General features: G+C 46.7%; 1 protein-coding gene across 1 annotated transcript in view; it reads right to left on the reverse strand.

Moving 5' to 3' along the window:
• Positions 1-6,852: 6,852 nt before the first annotated feature.
• The window catches only part of SLC13A3 (solute carrier family 13 member 3), a 93,521-nt gene continuing 76,117 nt past the window's right edge, over positions 6,853-24,256 (reverse strand). The window contains exons 11-13 of the mRNA XM_024238854.2: positions 15,213-15,374; positions 12,425-12,562; positions 6,853-9,239 (exon numbers count right to left, since the gene is read on the reverse strand). Coding sequence (XP_024094622.1) covers positions 9,063-9,239; positions 12,425-12,562; positions 15,213-15,374 — 477 coding nt within the window. The 3' untranslated portion in view covers positions 6,853-9,062. The remainder of the gene's footprint in view (positions 9,240-12,424; positions 12,563-15,212; positions 15,375-24,256) is intronic.

Raw genomic sequence — 24,256 nt, forward strand, 5'->3', positions numbered from 1 at the left:
AGCAGTGGCTCTGGTCTCCTTCCCCAGTCCCCTTCCTGTCTTTAGCCTGACTTGGACCTCGCTTCAAATCTCAGCTCTGTCCCTCCCTAAATATGAGACCTTGGGCAGGTGACCTCATATCTCTGTGCTTGTTTTCTCCCCTTAAAAAAAGTTTAATGAGGCTGGGCACAGTGGCTCACATCTGTAATCCCATCACTTTGGGAGGCTGAGGGGGGTGGATCACCTGAGGTCAGGAGTTTGAGATCAGCCTGACTAACATGGTGAAACCCTGTCTCTACTAAAAATACAAAAATTATCTGGTTTGTGGTGGTGCATACCTGTAGTTCCAGATACTTGGGAGGCTGAGGCAGGAGAATCACTTGAACCTAGGAGGCAAGGTTGCAGTGAGCTGAGATCACGTCACTGCACTCCAGCCTGGGCACGGAGCAAGACTCCCTCTCAAAAAAAAAAAAAAATCATTAATGAAAATAACAGTTGACATTTATTGAGCACTTACTATGTATCAGGCATTCTTCTAAACAATTTCTCTTCAAATTCACTGAACCCTTACTTTGAACATCCCTTTATGGTAAGGATGTTATTTTCATTCTTCAGCTCAGAAAACTGAGACTCAGAGAGCTACGTCGCCAATCACGCCACTCAGCTGTTAATGGTACTGCCATGATTTCTAACCTGCAGGCTGGCTTCAGGGTATACCAGTTAGCCACTGGGCTCTGCTGCTGTGGAGGGGATAATTCACAGACCTCGTGATTACTTCATAGTACAGCTGGTACTGCAAATAGTAGGTACTCAATAATGTAAATTCCCCATGCACACCCTCTGCAGTTAGTGCCATGCAGGTCTGTTTTCAGGCTGTTCTGAAAGCCAGTTCCTACCTGGAATGCAGACACCTCTCCAGCATCTCTGTACCCCATCACTCCCAGCAGGCATCCCCTGAGCCCCCCAGGCTCCCCCTCTGTGGGATAGACCAGTAGGGGCACAACCACTTTCCCTTATAAGGACATGTTGCCTGGGTCACTCCCAGGCCTGAAGGGGAATGTCCTGCGGCCTGGATAGGGGAAGTGACATTCTTATAGTCACACAGCGATTGAATGGAATACCTGTGGCCAGAACCCTCAGAGGGCCTAACACACTTCCCAGACCGTGCACCCCTCCAGGATGTTAGGCCAGCTACCAGGTCTGCAAAGAACTAAGTACATGAGGCAGACTAGCAGCAGCAAACTTGTGTACCCACAGGGGCCACTCTGCTCAGGTCATGAACAAAGCAGGATGAATGCAAATAGCAGTGAGCTGCAAAGTGTAGCACCCCCCAACTTCCTCCTGCCTGGTCAGCTGTTATTCATCTCCAATTGAGGGTCAAAGCCCCTTGAAAATGAGGCCCACCATGACCAGATTTTCCAGCTTTTCTAAAGACGCCAGTCATTCTCTTTTTAATGTAAATGTCAGCTTTTTTTTTTTTTTTTTAAATGAAAGACTACCATGCAGACCAATCTTAACAGGTCTGTGGGCCAAAGCCAGCATGAGGACCATCAATTTTCACCTTCCGCAGGAGGCCTTAGTTAGGCCTGCTGTTAGCTGTCTGGCTGCAAGGAGATGTCTAGCTATTCCCCCCAAACTGCAGGGGTGCAGGACTGGAGGCAGCAGACCTGAACTCAAATGCCAGCTTTACCACTTACTGTGCTGTGTGACCTTGGGCAAGACACTGTCCCTCTCTGAAGTTGTGCATCCTCTGCTATAATGAGGGTAATACAGTACCTATTTTAAGGACTGTTTGAGGATTCAATGAGATAATGCATATAGAGTGTTCAGTAAGCAATAGGTAAATGCTCATGCCCCGTTCCCTCCTACCTGGGATGACAGTTCTGCCCAGCGAGCACCTGTCTGCTCACATCTGATTGTTGAGACTTCTGATGCTCTCCAGGCCACCCTGGCCTGGAACCCATCACATAGCAAACTTCAGGGCATTGTGCTGGTCAGACAGAAAGAGTCCTAGAAGCCAGCCACCAGCATTTGCCCAGTTTCTGTACAGGCACTAGGGAGCTGGTTGGATAAGGACCAGGCAGTTTGTTTCCAGAAGGCCTTGGGGGGATATGTAAGATTTGGGAGCATGGGGGCATAGGGAGTGAACAGGCAAAATATATTTTTGGCTTTTCTCGGTACATGTAGGCAGTTACCTCTGTCTATATAAGGCTGGCCTGACCTCAAGGCCCACAACATCCGGAAGGGGCTTCTGAATCATCAAAAATAGAATCAGCTTTGTTGAGGGGAATTTGTGGGTGGAGGATTCAGAGCCATAAGACAGAAGAGGAAGAGGAAGAAGTAAGCCTTCAGATCTTCCTGGAGAGCCTGGTCTTGGATCAGAATCAGAGATCCATAGAGTATTATTTTCAGTAGAGATGGACTTTTGCCATATTGCCCAGGCTGGTCTCAAACTCCTGGGCTCAAATAATCTGCCCACCTCAGCCTCCCAAAGTGCTGGGATTACAGGTGTGAGCTACTGTACCCAGCTGCATAGAATATTAGAGTCACTGAATTCTTCAGCCATCTTCAATGTTGCCACTGTCCAGATAGTTTGAGAATACAGAGAAGCAGCCAAAATCTTCCTATATTGCTGGTGCTATCCAATAGCAACAGTATGTGAGCCACCAACTCGAACCGTATGCATAATTTAAAGTTTTCCGGTGGCCTTACTCAAAGTCCACTGATTCAAATGTTAGTCTCATCTAAAAACACCCTCACAGAAATATCCAGAATAATGCTTGACCAAATATCTGGGCACTATGGCCCAGTCAAGTTGATATATAACATTTTTTAAATTTAAAAAATTGAATTTTTAAAAATGGAAATCAATTTTAATAAAATATTTTAGTCAGTGTAACATATCACAAATATCCTTTTAACATGTAAATAATATAAAAAATTGACAGGATGTTTTACATTTATTTTCTCGTATTACAATTTTCTACTTATGACAAATCTCAATTTGAACTAGCCACATTACAAATGTTCAGTAGCCACACATAGCAAGTGGCTACTGTGTTGCACAGGGCAGCTATAGACCATTTCCATCATTACAGAAAGGTCAGTGGGTAGTGCTGCTCTAGGCCATTAGAACCCGTGACCGCTAATGCTGAAATGGACCTCCCAGATCCTGCAATTCAAGGGTCATAGATTCAAATGCTTTCACAAGCCAGGAAAGTGACAGAGTTGACAGAGGAGAGCCAGTGTAAGACATCAAAGAGTGGTGGGGACTGAGGCTAATGAATGTTCATGTTCCAACTTATGATTTCCTCCACAAACTACTCAGCTCCAAACAATTGTTGCCAGATGCCAGTGAGGGTCTCATATTGCTAGATCTGGTATTTTCCTTTCCAAGAGAAGCAGAAATCCAGATTTTTATGTGAAATCTCCTGAACTTTAATGACTAGCAAATAATAATTTAAAATTCATCAGGGGTCGGGCACAGTGGCTCACGCTTGTAATCTCAGCACTTTGGGAGGCCGAGGAAGGTGGGTCACTTGAGGCTCAGGAGTCTAAGATCAGCCTGGGCAACATGGAGAAACCCCGACTCTACTAAAAATAGAAAAATTAAGTGGGCCTGATGGTGATGTTGTGCACTTCCAGCTACTCCAGAGGCTGAGGTGGGAGGATCACCTGAGCCTCGGACATGGAGGTTGCAGTGAGCTGAGATCACACCAGGCCCGTGCACTCCAGCCTGGGCCACAAAGTGAGACCCTGTCTCAAAAAAAAAAACAAAAAAAAAAACATAAAAAAACAAACTCATTGGGGAGAGGACAAACAAAACCTGGCTGAGGGCTGGCACCAGATTGCAAGCTCTGATGTGTCAACCTTTTGTGCCTTACTCTTCTCAAAGCTTGTTTCTCCAGACCCCTCCCCATGCTCCTCCTCCCTGCCCTGCACCCGGGAGGTGGACCTGGACGGGCTGCATCAAAGCCCCCCTTGCATTCTGGCTCCTGTTGGTGCAACACATAAAGTTTCATGTGTCAACCTGGCTGGGCCACGGTGCCCAGAGATTTAGTTATGCCTCACTCTTGATGTTTCTGTGAGTATGTTTTGAGATGAGATTAACATTTGAATAAGTGGGTTTTGAGTAGGGTGGATCACCCTCCAGAATGTGAATGGGTCTCATCCGTCAGTGGGAGGCCTGAATATTGCAACAGACTGACCCTCCCTGAGCAAGAGGACGCTCTGCAGCAGACAGCCTTCAGGTTCCAACTGCAGCACTTTCTTGGCTCTCCAGCCTACTGGTCTCCCCATCAGATTTTGGACTCGCTAAGCCTCCACAATGGTGTGAGCCAATTCCTAAAAGAAATCTTTCTCCTTCTGTCTTGATAAGACACACACACACACACACACACACACACACACACATGCACACCCTGTTTGTTGGTTTCTCTAGGGAGCCCTGACTCCCCAGCAGGAGAGCTGAGGGATGGAGGAGAGGAAGAGCCCACCCCTTCCTGCAGTCACCAAGAGTCATCTGTGTCCCTGGACCCAGATCCCATCAGGAAGCTTGCTCCCTTGAGGCCTTGGGCTGGGAGGTGCTCCTCCACTCCTTGCTCGCTGATTTCTCAGCACTGGGGTCCCACACTTTTCCTGTGGTCCCCCTACTCTCTGCTCACCTTGTAACTTGACCTTTTACTAAACTCTCTACAAATTAGCTAGTTTGCACGCTTTCTATTTCCTCTTGAGACCCCACCTATGTGCTTTCATTTCTCAGATGAAAAAATCGAAATCCAAAATAGTAGGCCAGGTGCGGTGGCTCGTGCCTATAATCCCAGTGCTTTGGAAGGCAAAGCAGGAGGACTGCTTGAGGCCACGAGTTTGAGACCAGCCTAGGCAACATAGCAAGACCCTGTCTGCGCAAAAAAAATAAGAAAATAAGCCAGGTATGGTGGTGCACACCTGTAGTCCTTTTTACTCAGTAGGCTAAGGTGGGAGGATCACATGAGCCCAGGAGTTCAAGGTTACAGTGAGCTATAATTGCACCCCACACTCCAGCCTGGGCTACAGAGCAAGATCCAGTCTCAAGAAAAAAAAAATAGTAAAGAGATCTGCTCAAGGTCACACAGCATGTTAGAGATAGAGCCAGGATTCCAATGTGGCTTATTGAACTCCTTGTTTAGTGACTTTTATTTCATCTCCTTTTTACAACTACCATCACCACCTCCATTTCTCCACCTACTTGACTCTATATCTGTTTGACACTCATATTGGAATATGTCTGTGTGTAATTTGTCACCCTATGTACCTGTAGTTCATCACTTCTATGTGTTCCTGTGTTTTCCTTAGTGTATTTCCCTTATATTTTATTTCAATACTCCTCCGGTGATGGTCACCTAGGTGGCCTCAAACAACAGTGGCACAAATATCCTTTGACACTGTCTCCTTAGGACCCATGAGGTAGTTTTCTGAGTCATAGGAAATACAGATAATGAATACCCCTAATTACTGCCAAGTTGCTGGCCGGGCTGACAGGATTTCTGTTTCCTTATATCCTACCAGGACTTATTGTCCACTTTTCTTATTTTTCCCAGTCTGATTGGCATGTTGTTGAATTTATTTTAATTTGCATTTCCCTGCAAATTATAAACAGGTAGGTTTGGGTATCTCTTCATAATCCTGTTGGCCATGTAGATACCTCTTTTCAGGATGACATTTCGCACCTTTTGTCCACTTTTCTCTTGCGGGCTATGGTAAATGGCTTCCAAACATGGCAGCCCACTGTCCCTCCCCTCCCTGGTGGATGCTGCCCCTACCATCAAGGGCTGGAGTCTATTTCCTTCCCCTTGAACCAGGCCAGTCCTGTGGGCTGCTTTGACCAATAGAATTCGGCAGAATTGACATTCTTAGACTTCCACATCCTGCCCTTAGAGGTCTTTTAGCTTCGGTTTTTGTCACTCTTGAAGGCCACTATCATGTAAAGAGGTCCAGGATAGACTCCTGGAGAAGCCACGTGAAGAGAGACCCTGAAGTGTTAGCGGCCATTGCAGACCTTCCAGCCCTAGCAAAACTCCCAGCTCATGGGGCAGAGACAATGCCATCCCTGCAGAGCTCTGTCCAAACGCAGAAACGTGAGCTGAGAAATTGCTGTTTCAAAGTTCTAAGTTTGAGGATGGTTTGTTATGCAACCACAGATAACAAAAACAAGGTTTTCTTTGTTTGTTTGTCTTGTCTTTTCTGAGTTGGGGTGCTCCTCATATCTTCTGGACATGAGCCCTTGGTGTATTCCAATGACTCTGTACCAGCCCTGCCATCTCCTTGTTCCCATGCTGCCATGAGCATACCGTAATGGTGCTGCCGCCTTCTGCCTGCAGATCTTTTTCACTAAGAATGGCAAAGCCCTTCAGGCTTCAAGGACTGAGTAACAGCCGGTCAGAGCAAGCTAGGATGCCTTCTCAGGAAAGCTGCAGAGAGAGCTGGTAACCAGCCAGAAGAGGCAGACTCTAGATTTCCAAATGCCACAAAGTTCCATCTCAGAGCACCCAGCTAAGTGAAGCAATCTGCTCATCTGAACCTCTGCGCTTGCAGTCCCCCTGCCTGGAATGTTCTCCCCAGAGACTCCCCATCACTCCCACTTTCTCCCTTCCTCCCACATTGCCATGAGCATCTGACTGACTCCTTCAGGTCTCAATCTAATGCCACCTCCTCAGAGAAGTCCTCCCCGTCCACCCTGGCTAAAGTAGCCTCTGAGTCAGTTTAACATCTTGGTCATTTTCTTCTTAGCCGGCATCATGACACATGATTTATTTGTTTATCTTCCTATTGCCTATCTCCCCTGCCAGCGTGTAAGTTCCATGTGGGCAGGACAATGAACTAGAACATGACAGGTTCCCAATAAATGTTTATTGAATGAATAAATGGAAGAAGGAGTGAACAAAGTAATGAACAAAACAGACCCCAGATCAGAGGGAGAGATGGCTTTCTTGTTAATTCTGGTGCAGATTCAAGCAGCAAATATTTACTGAACACTTGCTATGTGCTGGAAATTGCTCTAGGAACTGGAGTTACAGCAGTAAAAAAAAAATACCATTTGTATTTTCATAAATTTATATTCTAGAGGGAGAAGAAGATAATAAGAAAATAAGTTATACAGTGTCCTAACTATTAAGGAGAAAATATAGCAGAGTAAGGGGGTGGAGAGTAATGAGGGTGATATTTTAGACAGGAGGTCAGGGAAGCCTCTCAGGGAAGGTGACACCTGAGCAGGGACTTGAATAAAGTGAGTCAGCGAACCAGACATATATTTGCGAGCAGAGTGTTCTAGGCAGAGGGAACAGCACATGCAAAGGCCCTGAGGCAGGAGAGTTTGAGTATGTAGCTGGAGACGGGAGGGAAGAGCAGTATAAAATCAGAGAGGTCAACTCTGTGGAATCCCCAGCCCAGGAATTTGGGGCTTTGAAGCTCTCTTATGTTCAGAAAGGCAAATCATCTCCAGGTCCAATGTTGATTAACATTCTTTATTTCACAGTATTTTTGATCAGAAGTCTTTGAAATCATGATTCATCTGGTTACAAATCCCATGAGTTTCTCTTTGAATGAACCTCTTGCTTCCAGTCCCATACAACGCACCTCCCACCAGCCCCAGTGGGTTGTAACTGTGATTCAACACTGAGTGCTTGCTTGGAAAGGAGGTGGAGCTCAACCTCCAACTCAGAGGGCCTTTCCCACTGCTCTCAGGGAAATGCCCATGATTCACTTATGCTGTATCAACAACGAGTGCAGCTGGGTGCTGCCTTCCCAGCTGGCCAAGAGCTCCTAGGGAAATCTCCACCCTCAGAGGCTTAGGAAGGGGAAGTGTGACGATTCAGGGCCCCTGGGCTGGTGTCTTTTCCAATACTGGGCTAACACTGGGCCATTCCATTCAGCAGACACTTCCTGAGGGCCTGCGCTCTTCACTGGGATGCCAGAATGCTTCTGCTTGGAAAAAAGAGGGATTAACCCTTGAGGGCAGACACCACTTCCAGCCTCGGGGTCATGGGGACGTCTCAGTTTTACCCATATGTAGAAGGGGACAATCTTTTGCTTGCCTGAGACATTTTACCGTGGCCTTTTACAAGGCCCCAATTTATCTTTTGACTTTTCTCTCACCCCTGACAAATGGGGCCTTTGATCATTAAACATGCTTACCACTTAAGGTGGGGCGTGGAGAGATCAAGGCCACCTGCTGGGACAAGCAGCAACTGACCGCCTTGCAGCCACAGAGGCCTCTGGGGGCCACATGTAGGAGGGTCCTGGCCGGAGGGGTCATGAGTCACCCCATGGGAGGGCAGGACCCAGGCCTGGTCTGACCCCAGAATTATGGCCAAACTGACCCAGATGAAACAGGAGAATCCTAAATCTCTTGGGTCGAGATGTCAGCTGCGGTTTCTAGAACTTCCCCTGGTAGGCTCAGGAGCCCAGAGAAACAGCAAAGAGGCTTTGTACAGTCTCATGTCCTTGGAAAGCTATCTGTCCCTTTCCCTGTCTCCAAGGATTAAAAAAGAATCTCTGACTGCTGGTTATCGGCAGGGGTAAAACAATTGGTGCAGAATGGGCACCAACTAAGCAAAATCACACACTGGTTGTGAACAGCTGGAACAACTGTGTTGGAACATTGCAGCCCAGGAAAGTGATCTTTAAAGACAAGGTGGTCTCTTCAGTGTAATCGAAAGTAATCACTGGGGGATAATGTTAGCTGTGCCCGTGGGAATGAGTGGCCTCCTATCCCAACTGTACGAGACAAACACCATGCCAGATTTGCTCACTGTTGATGAAACTGGGCTCCCTTGCATCCTAACGATAAAACAGCTCACTGATAAAGGAGCTTATTTCTCAGGCAGCAGATCTGAGAGATACCTGGGCTTTGAACTGCATGAAAGAGAGAGAAAGTATCCTAGATAATGGCTCATGGACTTGAGTGGGCCACTGGAGGTCACCCTTGCTTGCTGCATATAGGATTACAGAAAAGAATTATTTGATTGTTTTGTAGTGTCCTAGCAGCAGGTGATGGTGACAGCCCTTTGAGAGGGTTCAGCCTCAAGGGAGTCCTCCAGGGGGACTCAGAGGGTCCGAAATGTGTCATTGGCCAAGGTGGGTGGCAATGCTGTGTCGTTGACCGAGTACATATCAGCCCAGTCGGGGAAGGTGCCCAGCTGGAAGACGGTCTGTGCCCAGGTATTCATAGCCAAACTGAGCAGCAGGACACCCATCAGGTTCATCAGGAGGCCTGTCCGCACCTGAAATAGAGCCCAGACAGAGGGAGAGGTCAGCACCTGACCCACCATACAGATGGAAACATCCAGACTCAGAGACAGGAAGTCACTCACCCAAGATCGCACAGCCAGGAAGTGATGGAGCCAGGACACAGACCCAGGTCGGTCAATGCCTGGGATCCTTCAATCTTTACACTACCCTAGGCTGTCACTCAAAGAGCTACAAGTGTCCCCATTCATTGATGGCCTCTAGGTTCCAGGCATTGTGTGCTATGCAGTTGTCACAGGGCTATGCCGTTTAACCCAGAAAGCAACCTTACAAAGGTTATTCTTATTAATCCCCATTTTAGAGAAAAATGAGACCTAGAGAAGTTGACTTGTCCAAGGTCACCTAATTTGAAAAGAATCTTGTCTGATCACTAAACACCCCCAACTCCTACCCATATACACACATGCATGCACACACACACACATGCATGTACACACATATGTACACATATATAGAGACACACACACACTTCAGGTCCAGTCCAGTTAGGTAGTCCTAGTCAAGACTACCCTTGTCCATTGGGAAGCATTTTTCTTCTGTCGGTGGAGAATGTGCCATCTGCTCCCCACCCTGGCTGGCCTCTTGGACCATTCAGTCCACCTTGGGCTGAAAATCCCTGTTTTCCCACCTGGGTCTCCCGGCTGCCCCGCCTTCACATAGCCCAGCCTGAATCACATGGTGAGACAGTTACTTCCTTTCTAATTCTCTTTCTGTTTATTCCTCCCAGAGAAAGTCTCCCTTAGGGGTGTGATAGGAAAATAAATCTTGGGGCCCCCAAATCACTAAGCTAAAGAGAAAAGTCAAACTGGGAACTACTTAGGGCCAACCTGCCTCCCATTTTATTCAGTCATCCCTCTGCTCACTGAGATGAATGCATATCTGATTGTCTTCTTCGGAAAGGCTCATCAGAGACTCAAAATAATGCAACCATTTGTCTCTTATATACCTATGACCTGGTAGCCCCCTACCCTCTTTGAGTTGTCCCGCCTTTCTGGACCAAACCCATGTTCATCTTACATATGTTGATTGATGTCTCATGCCTCCCTAAAATGTATAAAATCAAGCTGTGCTCCACCACCTGGGGTGCATGTCGTCAGGACCTCCTGAAGCTGTGCCACGGGCGTGTGTCCTTAACTTAGGCAAAATAAACTTCCTAAATTTACTGAGCCCTGTCTCAGATTTTTGGGGTTCACAGGGGCCACCATGGCTTCAGCACTTCTCTGCTCCTGTCAGTTGCCCTTTTAACAAGGAGAGGCCCAGAACCTTCTCCAGGCAGCTGCTATCAGGGAGAGCTTAATTCTTTTGTTTTTGCCACTTTGCATTTATTTTTAGGTTTACTGGCCATGGCATATATTAATAATACCGGTTTTCCATTGATGGATGCTCTGGAAATATTTCTTCTGGAATATTCTTATTTAAGTTTTTTTTTTTTTTTTTAATGTCAAGCTGATTTAGTAAAGGTGTTAAATAAATATTACCATGGACGGGTGGGGGATATACTGTGTGTGCTGTCCTGCCTCTCTTCTAAGGGCACAGAGGTGGAAGCCCCGGCACCTTCGGAGGATTAGAGGGAGCCGGGACGACACATTGGGGAAACTGGGGGAGGATTGGGTCTCCCTTTGCCAGGGCTCAAAATTCCTGCTGGTCCCATGTTAGCTACTTCATTAACACCTAACTCATTACTCTCAGGAGCGAACCTGCAGGTGGCCCATCCCTGCCTGGGACTGGCTGACCGGGGGTGCCCCTTGTACCCCTCCACATCTCTTGCAAGTCTCTACCTCTTGGGGACTCTCCATTTCTCTGGCTGTCCTTATTCTCCAAATCTGTGCTGTTTGCATTGCTGCCCTCTCAGTCTTTTTCTCTAAGTAGCCTCCCTTCTTCCACACTTGTCCCTCCCACCCTAACGATTCACTCCAGCCAGCAGCCAAAATGATCTTCTACAGAGAGAAGTGAAATCACATCATTGCCCTGCTTACTGAGGGCGCCCACTGTGGTTCGAATAAGATAGAAGTCTGTCTTGTCCCTGCTGTTCCCTGACCTCGTGTCTCCAACCTCATCCTTCTCCAACTCCACTGCAGCCACCCCAGCCTCCTGGCCCTGAATTTCTGGAGCACTCGCTGCTATTCCTCACTTCCAGGCCTTTGCACCTGCTGCGCCCTCCATTGGGACTGCTCTTCCCCTTTTTCTTTGCGAGGCTGGCTGCTTCCCATGATCAGCTCCCATGTCACCTTCCTGGAGAGGGCTTCCCTGCCACCCCTCTCCCCCGTCCTCTTACACTTCCTTATGTTTTATTTCCTTCTGAGCACCTAGCAATATTGAAATTTACATAATTTAAGAAAATCTGCTGAACGTGCTGACGTCTGTCTCCAATAGAAAGCACCCTCCTTGGAGGCAGATCGATGTCTCTCCCACTCTGCAGTGCCCCCAGTGGCTGGAACATAGAATGCACTCAGTAAATAGTGCTGCAATGAATGAGCAAACTAACGAGCGTCTCTTTGTCTCCTCTCTTCTCTGTTTGCTGTGTCTCCCTTTCTGCCTCGCTCTCTCTCCCCGTGTGTACTGCAGGGGTCTTGTGCCTGGAGGGCCTGCATCGCGATTGGTTAAGCAGATCGCCCTTCTTGGCTTTGACAGCTTTGGAAGGGTTATTTGCAAAGCCAGTGGAGAGGGAAAAGGCTGCAGGAGTCAGGAGCGGGAAGGGAGGAGCTGGTTCAGCAGGGACCTTCCGGGGGAGGGAACATATTGCCAATGGCTGGGCCCTGCTGAAAGCTGGTGGGGTCCTCCCACTGCTACAGTCCTCAGCTTCTGTCTCCTTCCCAGCTGGCTGAGCACTGAGGCCCACCCCTGAGTCCTAGGATGTGTCTGCTGCTTCTCTCCCCTAAAGATTCCGGGCACGAAGAGGGGTCCAGAGGGAGGGGGAAGTTCCTTGCCTCTAGAGCAAATTTTGGAAAGCAGTCACTAAGGCAGTGTTTCCTGAGATTGTCTAAGTGCAAGAATCATCCCAGAGTCTCTGCTAAATGTATGTTCCTGGTCCCACTCAGAAAGACCTATTCAGAGACTGGGGAGTGGGGTCAGGGTGCAGGAGTCCTGCACAGAGGCCTTGCCCGCCCCCTTGCTGCCCACCCACATCCCGGGGCCTCTGCTGGGAAATGCCCAGACTCACCATGTCTTTAACCAGCAAGTGTCCAGAGGCGAAGGCGATGGAGTTGGGGGGCGTAGAGACCGGGAGCATGAAGGCAAAGGAGCAGCCGACTGTGCCCGGAATCATCAGATACAGCGGGTTCACTCTCAGGCGGATGGCCTGGGCCAGGAAAAGGTGGGACAGACCCGGAGAGGGACCAACGCAGAGCGACCACAGCAAGAGAGAGAGAGAGAGGCAGTTGGAAAGAGGGACACAAAGACGTAGAGACAGAGAGACAAAGACGTCCATAGACAGTGGCAGAGAACAACAGGGACAAGTGAGAAGAGAGAGTTAGAGAGACAGAGAGAGAAAGGCAGTCAGAAAGACACATGCACAGGCAGAAGCAGACACAAGCAGGTAAGAAGAGAACCAGATCGAGAGAGAGGTGGAGAGAACATTCCCAGGGTTAGTGACATTCAAGGGCCACATTGTGGTTTGATCAGGGATGGGCTGGGGTGATGTACCTAGAACACTCCTTCTCCAATGTGAGAGTGCAGAAAAGCACTTGGAGGGCTGGTTAAAGCCCACATGGCTGGCCCCACCTCACCCAGAATTGCTGATTCAGCAAGTCTGGGGTGGGACCTAAGAATCTGCATTCCTGACATGTTCCCCTGGTGCTGCTGGTCTAAGGACTGTACGCTGAGAACCAGGGCTTTAAAACACTTCCTCTGCCTGCTCCTTCCCTCAGCCAAACAATCTCAACCCAGAGTTGGCCTCTGGATACCTCTTGTTGGGGGCATCCCTGGATTTCAGTGAGAAAGAGAGCCCATGAGAGCATCTGTTGGCAGCTCTTGAAATTTCCAAGACTGTGTGTATCAAACCCCCCTGTGAGCTGGCCTCAGCTAGTGGGCCACCAGTTTGTCACCTCTCCTGCCTGCAATTCATACTGATCACTTTTATGGCATTTTACTTAAATAGGATGTTTTTGGGCCTTCTGGGGAATTTTTGCAACCCAAAGCATATTTATTTTCTCAAAAAGCTCTAAAATCACCCCCTTGCATGTAAAATGTTTTTTGATTTTGATGATAAGCAAAGTTTACAAGAATGTGTCATTTGCAAGTGTCTTTTCCAGCAAAAGCTGCCCCTTACAGACCTGGCTGGGTTCTATACTCCCTCTCCTTCCCCATACCCCCTATAATACTCCCATTTCTCTCAGTCACCAGGTCTCCCTGAGGACTTGCAACCCATGCTGCTGTAAAATGATTAGCCACTTTGGAGGGCAATTTCCTCATCTCTAACAACATTTTAAACGCACATGCTCTTTGACCCACGAATCTCAGTTATAGGCATTTCTCTAGATGTAATCAATGATACATAGACAAGGCTCAGGTGACGCATCATTGTTGAGTAACAGCAAAGTCTGGAAATACCTATATTTCCACTGGGCAGAGAGATTGCTTAAATAAACCAACAATGTCCATTTATAACGGAATATTCTCCAGTCACTGAAAAATAACACAGTGTATATCTGTGTGCTAACACAGATAAATTGATGCATAAAATAAGCAAACGGAAACCAAAGACAAGGTGCTGCAGGTATGTGTGCTGGGGCATCACTGTTTGCATACAAAGCATTTACTTGCATCATTGATTTAATTTTATCAGCGTGGGTTACATTAATATAATTATATGGTCTGGTCTTTAATCTGTTTAAATATAAAACTATATTGATAGTTTCCTTTTTAAAACTCCTAGTATAAAAGCTACCTGATCATGTATATATTGTTCTTTTCATTCAATCATGGTTTCATTTTGCTATTTGCATTTCTTTTTACAGGAGATTGAATTATAGCTTTCTCTTCCCTTGCTCTCCTTATCTGGTTTTGGGGCCAGGGTTTTGCTAGCTATAAATTGAGTGGCCATGTCTATTTTTCTATGCTGGTGAACAGTTCGGGTGAGTTGGGAACTCTCTGTTCCTTGCAAATCTGCTAGCTCTCACCCACCAAACCACCTGGGGCTGGTGATTTTGTTTTTGTTTTAAGACAGGATCTTGCTCTGTTGCCCAGGCACCTGCCACTAAGCCTGGCTACTTTTTGTATTTTTTGCAGAGATGGGGTCTCACCATGTTGCCCAGCCTAGTCTGGAACTCCTGAGCTCAAGCAAGCTGCCTGCTTCAGCCTCCAAAAGTGCTGGGATTACAGGCATGAGCGGCAGAGCCTGGCCTGGGGCTGGTGATTTTTAGCCCAGTAGTTATCAGCTGGGTAGGGGGAAGGATTTGTTCCCCTGACAGGGGATATTTGGGAATGCTAGGAGACATTTGGATTGTCACGATTTAGGGAGGAGCCACTTGTCTCTAGTGAGCAGAGCCCAGGGACACCGCTACACACCCTGTAGTACATGGGACAGCCCCGTACAGAGAATGATCAGCCCCAACTATCAACAGTGTTGAAACCCCTGCTTTAGAGGGAGGCTACTGCTTTGCTTACCATTAGAATTTCTCCTATGGCCATTTGTTTACTCAGATTTTTTACCTTTTCTTAATCCAAAATTGGTAATTTACCTGTTCTAGAAAACTCTCTATGTCACCATGGGTTAATTTTCCCAAAAGAGAGAATTGGGAGCACTTTGAAAATATTTACTCTATGTATGCATTTTTTGAAGGAAAACATCCAGTATTTAAAAAAATTGTACTGTGGTTCTGACACTTTCATGTATTTTGGAAGACAGTAATAGCAACTGTAGCCCCCAGTGAAGCTCCCTTGGTAGGGGGAAGATTTCCAAATGTGTGTTGGGGGAGGGGTGCTCCCCTCTTCCCCAGAAGGACCCTCACCAGCTCTGCCAGGACCGGCAGGAAGATGATGATGGTGGCCGTGTTGCTGGCAAACTCAGTGAAGAAGGCAATGACCACAGTGATAAGCAGCACAGCCAGGGCGGGGGGCACACTCTCCAGGGGGTGCAGCTGCCCACCAATCCATACAGACAGCCCCGATTCCTGCAGAGAGAAAGGCATTCCTTCATACCCCAGCCCATCCCCAGCTGCCACCCCCCAGAGAGGGTTAGGATAGATCACAACAATGACAACCATACCCCTTCCCAGATGGGGAGACTGAGGTGCACAGAGGGGAGGTGACGTGTCCAATGTCACACATTCGAGCCAAGGTCACACATCTGAGCCAGCAGCCTCTCTACTTCTTGAACTGCTCTCCACTCTATCTCGTACAGGCCAGGGACCCAAACCCCTGGGTCTCCAATAATCCATTTGGTTCTAGCACCCCTAAGCGCCGATTTAAGTGGGAAAGGGAAATCAAACCAGACCCTCAGTAGTAAAACTTCTCATCCCTCCAGTGAAGGTTATTAATTACCCTAATAGTAATAGTTACTTATATAAAATATTCATTTTATAATTATTATTTAATAATATATTAATACGTATGAAATATATATACAAGACTTACTATATATCATATATAAAACATGTATCAGATATACATCAACTACAACACAATCAACGTAATTATCAATAATAATGGTATTTATACGCCTGTAATCCCAGCACTTTGGGAGGCTGAGGTAGGCGGATCACTTGAGGTCAGGAGTTTGAGACCAGGCCAGCCAACCTGGCGAAACTCCGCCTCTACTAAAAATGCAAAAATTACATGTGTGCCTGTAATCCCAGCTACTGGGGAGACTAAGGCACGAGAATCGCTTGAACCTGGGAGGGAGAGGTTTCAACGAGCCAACATCACGCCACTGCACTCCAGCCTGGGCGACAGAAACTCTGTCTCAAAAGCTATATATATACACACACATACAGTAATAAGGGTAATTATTACAATGATAATTATACAAATATTAACATTGCATTATTATTCATTGTCATAAGAATCACCATTATTGAGGCTTTACAGGGGACCAGGCACCTGCAGGCATTAGCTCCTTGACTCCTCCCAACCATCCCAAAAGATAAATATTGGTTCCTGTTTTACTGAGGAGGAACTTCAGCCTGAAAAAGTTTTTGTGAGTTGCCCAGGATCCCTAAAAGTAGTGCCTGAGACACCCATCTACCTCCATAAGATGATGTGATTCTGCAAAGGACCCACCAGTCTGTCACCTTGTCTCTAAATTAAGAGCAATGCCCGGTGCTGACTCCAGTCCTCCAGGGCAGAGACGGGTAGAGAAGTTCACCGAGACTCCACTCGCCTGTCAGTGCTGCAGAATTATTTGGGTGCTCTCTCTGCTGACTGGTAAATAGTTACCCTATTTACCAGTGTATAACATCTAGAATACTCTTCCGCACCTCTGTCCTCTCACCATCAAATGCATCCTTAAATAACTGACTCAACACATCATTATAACCACAAAGCGGCAAAGCTGAGGATGTCAAAATATGCTCAGTGCTGCCCCCTGGTGCAACTGTGATGCAGCAAGCTCACAATAAAGCTACCGTTTGCTTTGACCTAGAACAAAGCTGTAGGTTTTGGAGCTGATCTAGGGCAGAGCTGGGTTAGTCCGTTAACATTCAGAATCCAATGTATTGCTACCATAGCCCTTTTATCAACCCAGTATACCAAAGACACTTTATATATATATTTTTACTTTTAATAGAAAAGTCCCTGCTTACTCAGAACTTAAAAATTTCATAATCAATTCTAGAAGACAGCATACAGGGCCAGGCGTGGTGGCTCACGCCTGTAACCCAGCACTTTTAGAGGCCAAGGCGGGCAGGTCGCTTGAGGTCAGAAGTGTGAGATCAGCCTGGCTAACATGGTGAAACCCCATCTCTACTAAAAAAAAATACAAAAATTAGCCAGGCTTGGTGGTGCACGCCTGTAATCCTAGCTACCCAGGAGGCTGAAGCAGGATAATCACTTAAACCAGGGAAGCGGAGGTTGCAGTGAGCTGAGATCACACCACTGCACTCCAGCCTGGGTGACAGAGTGAGCGAGACTCCATCTCAAAAAAAAAAAAAAAAATAGAATACAGCATACAGTTTTTACATAAACAAAATAGTACACTTGCCCCTACAATTTGACTTAAAAGTTACCTTCAATGTAAGAATAATAAATGCTTAAAAATATTTTTCCCCAGAAGAGTCCTCGTGAAACTAAGGCGTTTCTGGTACATCTGCAGTTTGTCTGCTAGCCTGGGGAATACGGTAAGTGGCAGCGTGGAGGCCACAGCCCCTCCCCTGGCTGCAAGGAGTGCTGCAGGGAGAAAATGGGACCTCTGGTTTTTCCCATAGGCCACAGCTCTAGCAAAGAGTCTGACCTGACAGCTCTGTGCACAATTAAACGGAGAGGGGCTAGAGAGAGAGAATATTAATGACTCGGGCAAGTAAGAAGCCAGGAGCTGCCCCGTAGCTGGGCCTCTGAGTGACCGGGCTTCCAGCCAGCGTCCCCGCAGCCACACAGGCCTTGGCACAGCTCCAGCGCTGGAGGGAGGTCTGGCAGCTTCCTAAGAGAGGAAAACCCCTGTTGCGTAGGGTTCTACTGGGGACTCTAAAGGGACTTCACCTGCCCTTTCCCATTTTATTTTATTTATTTTTTTGAGACAGAGCCTCACATTGTCACCCAGGCTGGAGTGCAGTGACACAATTATAGCTCACTGCAGCCTCTATCTCCTGGGCTCAAGCAAGCCTCCCACCTTGGTGTTCTGAGTAGCTGAGGCTATAGGCACACACCACCATGTTTGGCTAAAATTTTTTAAGTGATTTTTTTTTATAGAGACAGGGTCTTACTACGTTACCCAGGCTGGTTTTGAACCTCTGGGCTTAAGCGATCCTCCTGCCTAGGCCTCCCAAAGTGCTGGGATTACAGGCATGAGCCACCATGCCCCAGCCTCTTTCCCATATTCTTAGGAATTGGAAGCTTTGTTTCCTTGGAAACACACAGCCCCACAGTATTCCCAGGGACTCCAGGGACCCACAACAGCCAAGGTCAGAGGTGGCATGGCCAGAAGGTGAAGAGAAGGGGCTCTGGAGTCAGACTGAGTTTGCTTCCCAGCTTAATCCTTTCTAGCTGTCACTTAACTTCCTAGGCAAGTCACTTAACCTCTCTGTGCTAAAATTTCCTTATCTGTAAACGAGGGATAATGATAGTGCCTGTCCCAGAGGGACAGGCACTCTGGGACTCCTGTTGTTGGGAGAAAAGGAGTGAATCTATAAAGGGCCTAGGAAAGTGGCTGGGCACTTGATTAGTGCCTGCCATAACCAGTAGCGTGAAGTCACAAGATGCCTGAAGTGGTGGAACTCAGAAATTACCCAGCACAGTGGTTGTCAAATTATGTTCCTTAGTGGCCTTGAAGATGACCAGAAGTACCCAAGGCCACCTTGCAAAGATGGGAGGTGGGGAGATGGAGTTGGTACAGTGATGTTTCCCTCTTCCTCCTGTTTTCTTATTTCAACCAGGTCCTCTCTTCTTGGTGTCTTTGATATACAGTAGAGGAGCATCTTATAAGGAGGTTTGTTATGGCATAAGTTCAATATTTGAAGTCAAAATCTCCTGTGGCCAAAATATCCTTGAAAATCTTTTAAAAGGCTTTATAAAACATAACGGGCTCAGCTGTGTGCATACAACTTTGTATAATAATTCCTAGGTAAAGAGACCAGCGAATTTGATTAAAGGAAGGAAAAAAGAAAAGGCTTTATGCACATGTATAAACATTCAAACCACTGCACCATTTACAAGCTGTGTGAACTTGGGCAAATTAATTAACATCTCTGTTCCTTGATTTCTTTAAGTGATTGCAGTAAGGATTAAATAAGTGCACACAAAACAGTCTCTTACATAGTAAGCACTGAATATGATTTATCATTTAATTTAACAAACACGATATAGTGCTTACTCTGTGCTGGGCACTCTTCTAAGTAATTTGTAAATATTACTTAATCTTCATAGCAACCTCATGGAATACAGACTACAGATGCTCCTTGACTTACAGTGGAGTTATGTCTCAATAAGCCCATCACAAATTGAGAATATTGAAGTGGAAAATGCATGTAATATACCTAAGTTACCTGTTCACATCATAACTTAGCCCAGCCTACCTTAAATGTGCTCAGAACACTGACGTTAGCCTACATTGGGGCAAAATCATCTGGCAATGCTATATGCTGTAGAATATCTGTTATTTACCCTTATAATTGTTCAGCATCTACAAGAGAGTATCCTACCACATATCACAGCCTGGGAAAAGATCAAAATTCAAGAATCTAAGTACCCTTTCTACTGAATGCATATCACTCTTTCACCATTGCAAAGTTGAAAAATCATATGTCGAATCATTGTGAAGTCAGGAACTATCTGTACAATTATCTCCATTTTATGGTGGAAGAAACTGAAGCACAAAAAAGCTCAGTGATTTGCCCAAATAAATAATATGACATACCCTAGTAAGATTCAGACTCTGGATCTTAGTCACGTCATTAAGCTTGTCTGTCCGATAAAATGAGGGTAATAATAATTGTATTAGTCCATTCTCACTCTGCTAATAAAGACATATCCGAGTGTGGGTAATTTATAAAGGAAAGAGGCTTAATTGACTCACAATTCAGCATGGCTGGGGAGGCCTTAGGAAACTTACAATCATGGTGGAAGTAGAAGCAAACATGTCCTTCTTCACATGGCGGCAGCAAGAAGTGCCGAGCAAAAGGGGGAAAAGCCCCTTACAAAAAATCATCAGATCTCTTGAGAACTCACTCATTGTCACAAGAACAGCATGAGGGTAACCGCCCCCACGATTAAATTACTTCCCACCAGGTCCCATGACATGTGGGGATTATGGGAACTACACAATTCAGGATGAGATTTGGGTGGGGACACAGCCAAACTATATCAATAATAAAGATGACAGATTTCCGGCAGAAAATGAGGAATGGGGAGAATACACATTTTCTCCTTACCTCTATCACCGCAATATATTTGTAAGTAAGTTTGTTGTGGCAACAGAGTAAGTCAACCTTTCCTCAATGAGTTAATGCAATAATAACAGTAATAATAATAGTGAAGATGAGTGTGGCTCCTGGTTTGAGCACCCGGGGTATATCATCACTCTTCTGGGTACTTTCCATACTTTATGTTAGCAATTCTCAAAGCAGCCCATCTTGTAGGTCATAGCAACAATGATGTGTTAAGCACCATTATGCACCCGGTGTCTTCTAGGTGCCTAGAACAGTGGTGGGTAAGACAGACATGGTCTCTGCCTGCCCTCATGGAGCTTCCATTCTAGTAAGAGACACAATCAATAAACATGCCCACGGGATCATTTGCGGGGTAGATGTGGTATATAGGAATAGGCAGGGTCATGAGAGGAAGAGGGACTGGGATGGGAGGCTATTCCAGATGTGGGGGCTTGGGAGGGCATTTCTGAGGGGCTGAGACCTGAACAGTGAGGACTCAGAGCTCTCAGGATGTAAATTCAACAGAGAAAGGGAAGATGCAAAGGCTGTGGGGTGCATGTGAGCCTGATGTGGCTGAGGAAGGGGCCAAGGAGACTGGAGGGCTGTCAGGAGGGAAGAGAGGTAGGTGCCAATGTTGAGACCTACATTGTCCCATACAGCTTTCTGTGTTGGCCAAGGGAAACCTTGGACTTGAATTTAAGTCTGTGCAGAGTCATGACTATACAGTTTTGTGGCAGGAGAAAACTGTAGTGAGGACCCTAAGTGGGCTTAAGCGAGTTGCCGAGGCTCAGAGTAAGCACTAGGATAGGCTTCCTGCCCTTCAGAACCAGCGCTGGGAGCCCACACACCCAGGCTCACCCTGGATTGCATCCAGGGACCTCCGATCCTCAGGAGGCTGCCAGGCTGTGCTCTGATGAGACCGTGGGGCAGGGGCCAGGAACCAAGATGTGCCATAAGCATTCTGGTCGCTCCTGGGCCAGGCTGCGGCTGCCTGGGGAGGGGATGGTACGGCAGAGGCTGGGGAAAGGAACAGCTACTACACAAAGCCCCTGTTGAAGAGAAACTCCGGCCAGCTGCCCAGGGCTGGGCTCAGAGCCAGGGTGGCCTCTCAGCATGCCCAGCGTCCTGCAGCCCAGCCTCCGCTGAGCGCCAGTGCTCCCACACCACTCCCTGGAGCTTAGGGAAACCTCTGGATCAGGGTCATCTCATCCAGCCTCCTTCCTCTAGGCCAGGCTGGGCTCAGATCACTGAGGTAAATGGCACCATTTCCACCAAGATGCTCAAGCCACGAACCTCCACATGATTCTTGATTTTGATTTTCCTTTTCCTCAGTATCTAACCATAACAACCAACCGTGTTGGGCTGTGTTCTCATTTCTCTGCATATATTGACTCACTGAATAATCATGGCAACTTTACCAGGTGGATGCCATTGTGATTCCAATTTTACAGATGAGCAAACTGAGGCCCAGAGAGGTTTAGTAACTTGACAAAGATCATACACCTAAGAAGTGGGAAATCTGTGATTCCAATCCAGATGGTCTGGTTCCATCGTACTGCAAGCTTCTTCAAGATCTGGATAACATGCCACTTCCTTCAGGAAGCCTTCCCTAAGACACTCCCAGCAGGAGGCAATAGCATGAGTCAGACAGACATGAGTTCAAATTTTAGCTCTGCTACTAATGAGCTGTGTTACCCAGAACCAGTTACTTAACCTCTCTGGGTCTCAGGATTCCTAAAATGGAGACAAATAACAGTACTTTTGCTCATCTATTCCTTTGTTCCCTTTGAAGTCTGTATCGTTATTTATGTGTTTTTTAATAAATAAAGTAAAACATTTTATTTAAAAATGAGCATCTATGTAGAGAGCCTGAATGTGCCACCCAGATCCCCATCAGTGGAGGTCTTGTTGCCCCAGCTAAGGGAGTGCAGTCGGCTGTCTCAGACCCCAAAAGCGGCCTCACTTGAGGTCATACCTGCACCCGGGGCAGCTTGTGTTCCCAGACAGATGGATGCTGGGATACAAGGGCCTGGCTATCTCTGATTACTCAGACTGCTTCTGAAGACCATCTCAGCTCCAGTGCTCCTGTGGGGTTGGGTCTGCCTCCAGCTGCATTTCTCCCTCTGCACTCTCCTGCTTCCTTCCTCTCCCTTCCACAGTGACCCCAAGGGCACAACCTAATGAAGCCCCTGCTTGTGAATCTCCATCCCAGAGTCTGCTTCCTGAAAGCATGACATGAGGATTTATGAGCTGGTGTGCATGCAGTTTTTAGCGCTTCTTATCGGCTATATGTATTGGGCAGTTATTCTTTAATTTTTTCCAACAACCCTGTAGAGTAAGAACTTTGAGCCTCAATCTATGGATGAGAAAAATAGGAACCCAGAGAGGTTAAGAAACCTGCCTGACGTGTCCCAGCAAGGAGTGGTAGAGCCTAGATTGACCAGGTACTGAGATTCCCAAGCCTGGGCTTCTGCCCAGTGTGCACGGTTAACAGGTGTCCAACATTGTAACTTCATTTGAAACTGAAAATTAAAATTGAATTAATAAGAGAAGCAGTAAAAGAAGTAATTTCAGCTTCCCTTAACCTTAATTTCAGATTGACTCTTAATTGGCTGTGGTTTTTAATGCCTCGGTTTACAAGGTGTTCAGGGGTGGGACAGAGCTCAGTCACTTGAGCTTTGGCTTCAGATCCTGGCTCTACCATCTCCTGGCTGTGCAAACGTAGGCGAGCTATTTAGCCTCCTTTTGCCTCCGATTTCTCATCTTTAAAATGAAGACAGTGATAGTATCTGATTCAGTGGTGTTTATAAAGATCGACTGAGTCATATTCGATTCACGAAGCACTTCAAACAATGGCTGGCATGTGCAAAATTCTAGAGTGAACAATTTGCAGCCTGGACTCTGAAATCAGGGAGAGTTTGAACCCCAGCTCCCAAGCAGAGTGCAATTGTAAGAATTTAAGGGAGTTGCTTAATTTTTCATGTCTCAGTTTTCCTATCTGTAAAAGAGGCATAAAAACATTACCCAGCTCTTAGGGCTGGTGCGGCGATTCAGTGAGATAATCTGTGGTGACAGATGCTGGATGCTGACATTGCACTGCCTCTGAGCTGGGCTGGCTGACCCGCACTTGCACAGCCCGGAGAGTGAGCACTCCCTGCAATACTGCACTCCGTGTGCCTCATTTGCTCCACCCTGGTCCCAGCCCTGATTTCTGAGCTCACAAAGCCCTCTGGAATAACATTAATAATAACATCCATGAAGTAATTAATATTACTATCTAGGACTTATATGAGACTGGTTTAGAGCATAGACTCTAGAGCCAAACTGCCGGGATTCTAATCCTGACTCCACAGCTGTGTGACATTAGGTAAGGTACTTTATCTCTCTGTGTCTCCAAGATCTTTATCTAGAGAATGGGCATAATAATGGTATCTACCTTATAGCTTTGTTGGGAGGTTTAAATGAGTTAATGTGTAAAGCATGTTTTTTTCTTTTTCTTTGTTTTTTTTGAGACAGTCTTGCTCTGTCACCCAGGCTGGAGTAGAGTATTATGATCATGACTCCACTGTACTCCAGCCTAGGACCACCACACCTGGCTGATTTTTTTTAACCCCATCTCTACAAAAAAAGTACAAAAGAAAATTAGCTGGGCATGGTGAGGCATCCCTGTAGTCCCAGCTACTTGGGAGGCTGAGGTGAGATAATTGATTAAGCCCGGCAGGTTGAGGCTGCAGTGAGCTGTGTTGGCACCACTGCACTCCAACCTGGGTGACAGAGTGAAACTCTGTCTCAAAAAAAGAGAGAGAGAGAAAAAGAGAGAGGGTCTCACTATATCGCCCAGGCTGATCTTGGACTCCTGGCCTCAAGTCATCCTTCCGCCTCCACAAGCATGTTGAACAGTGTCTGGCATTGGGTGAGCACAATATGTTGTTATCCCTCTGAAGTCACAGAGCCCTCGAGTCCTAGTATTATTAGTA

Source organism: Pongo abelii, chromosome 21, assembly GCF_028885655.2.
Source record: "Pongo abelii isolate AG06213 chromosome 21, NHGRI_mPonAbe1-v2.0_pri, whole genome shotgun sequence".
NCBI classification, from domain to species: domain Eukaryota; kingdom Metazoa; phylum Chordata; class Mammalia; order Primates; family Hominidae; genus Pongo; species Pongo abelii.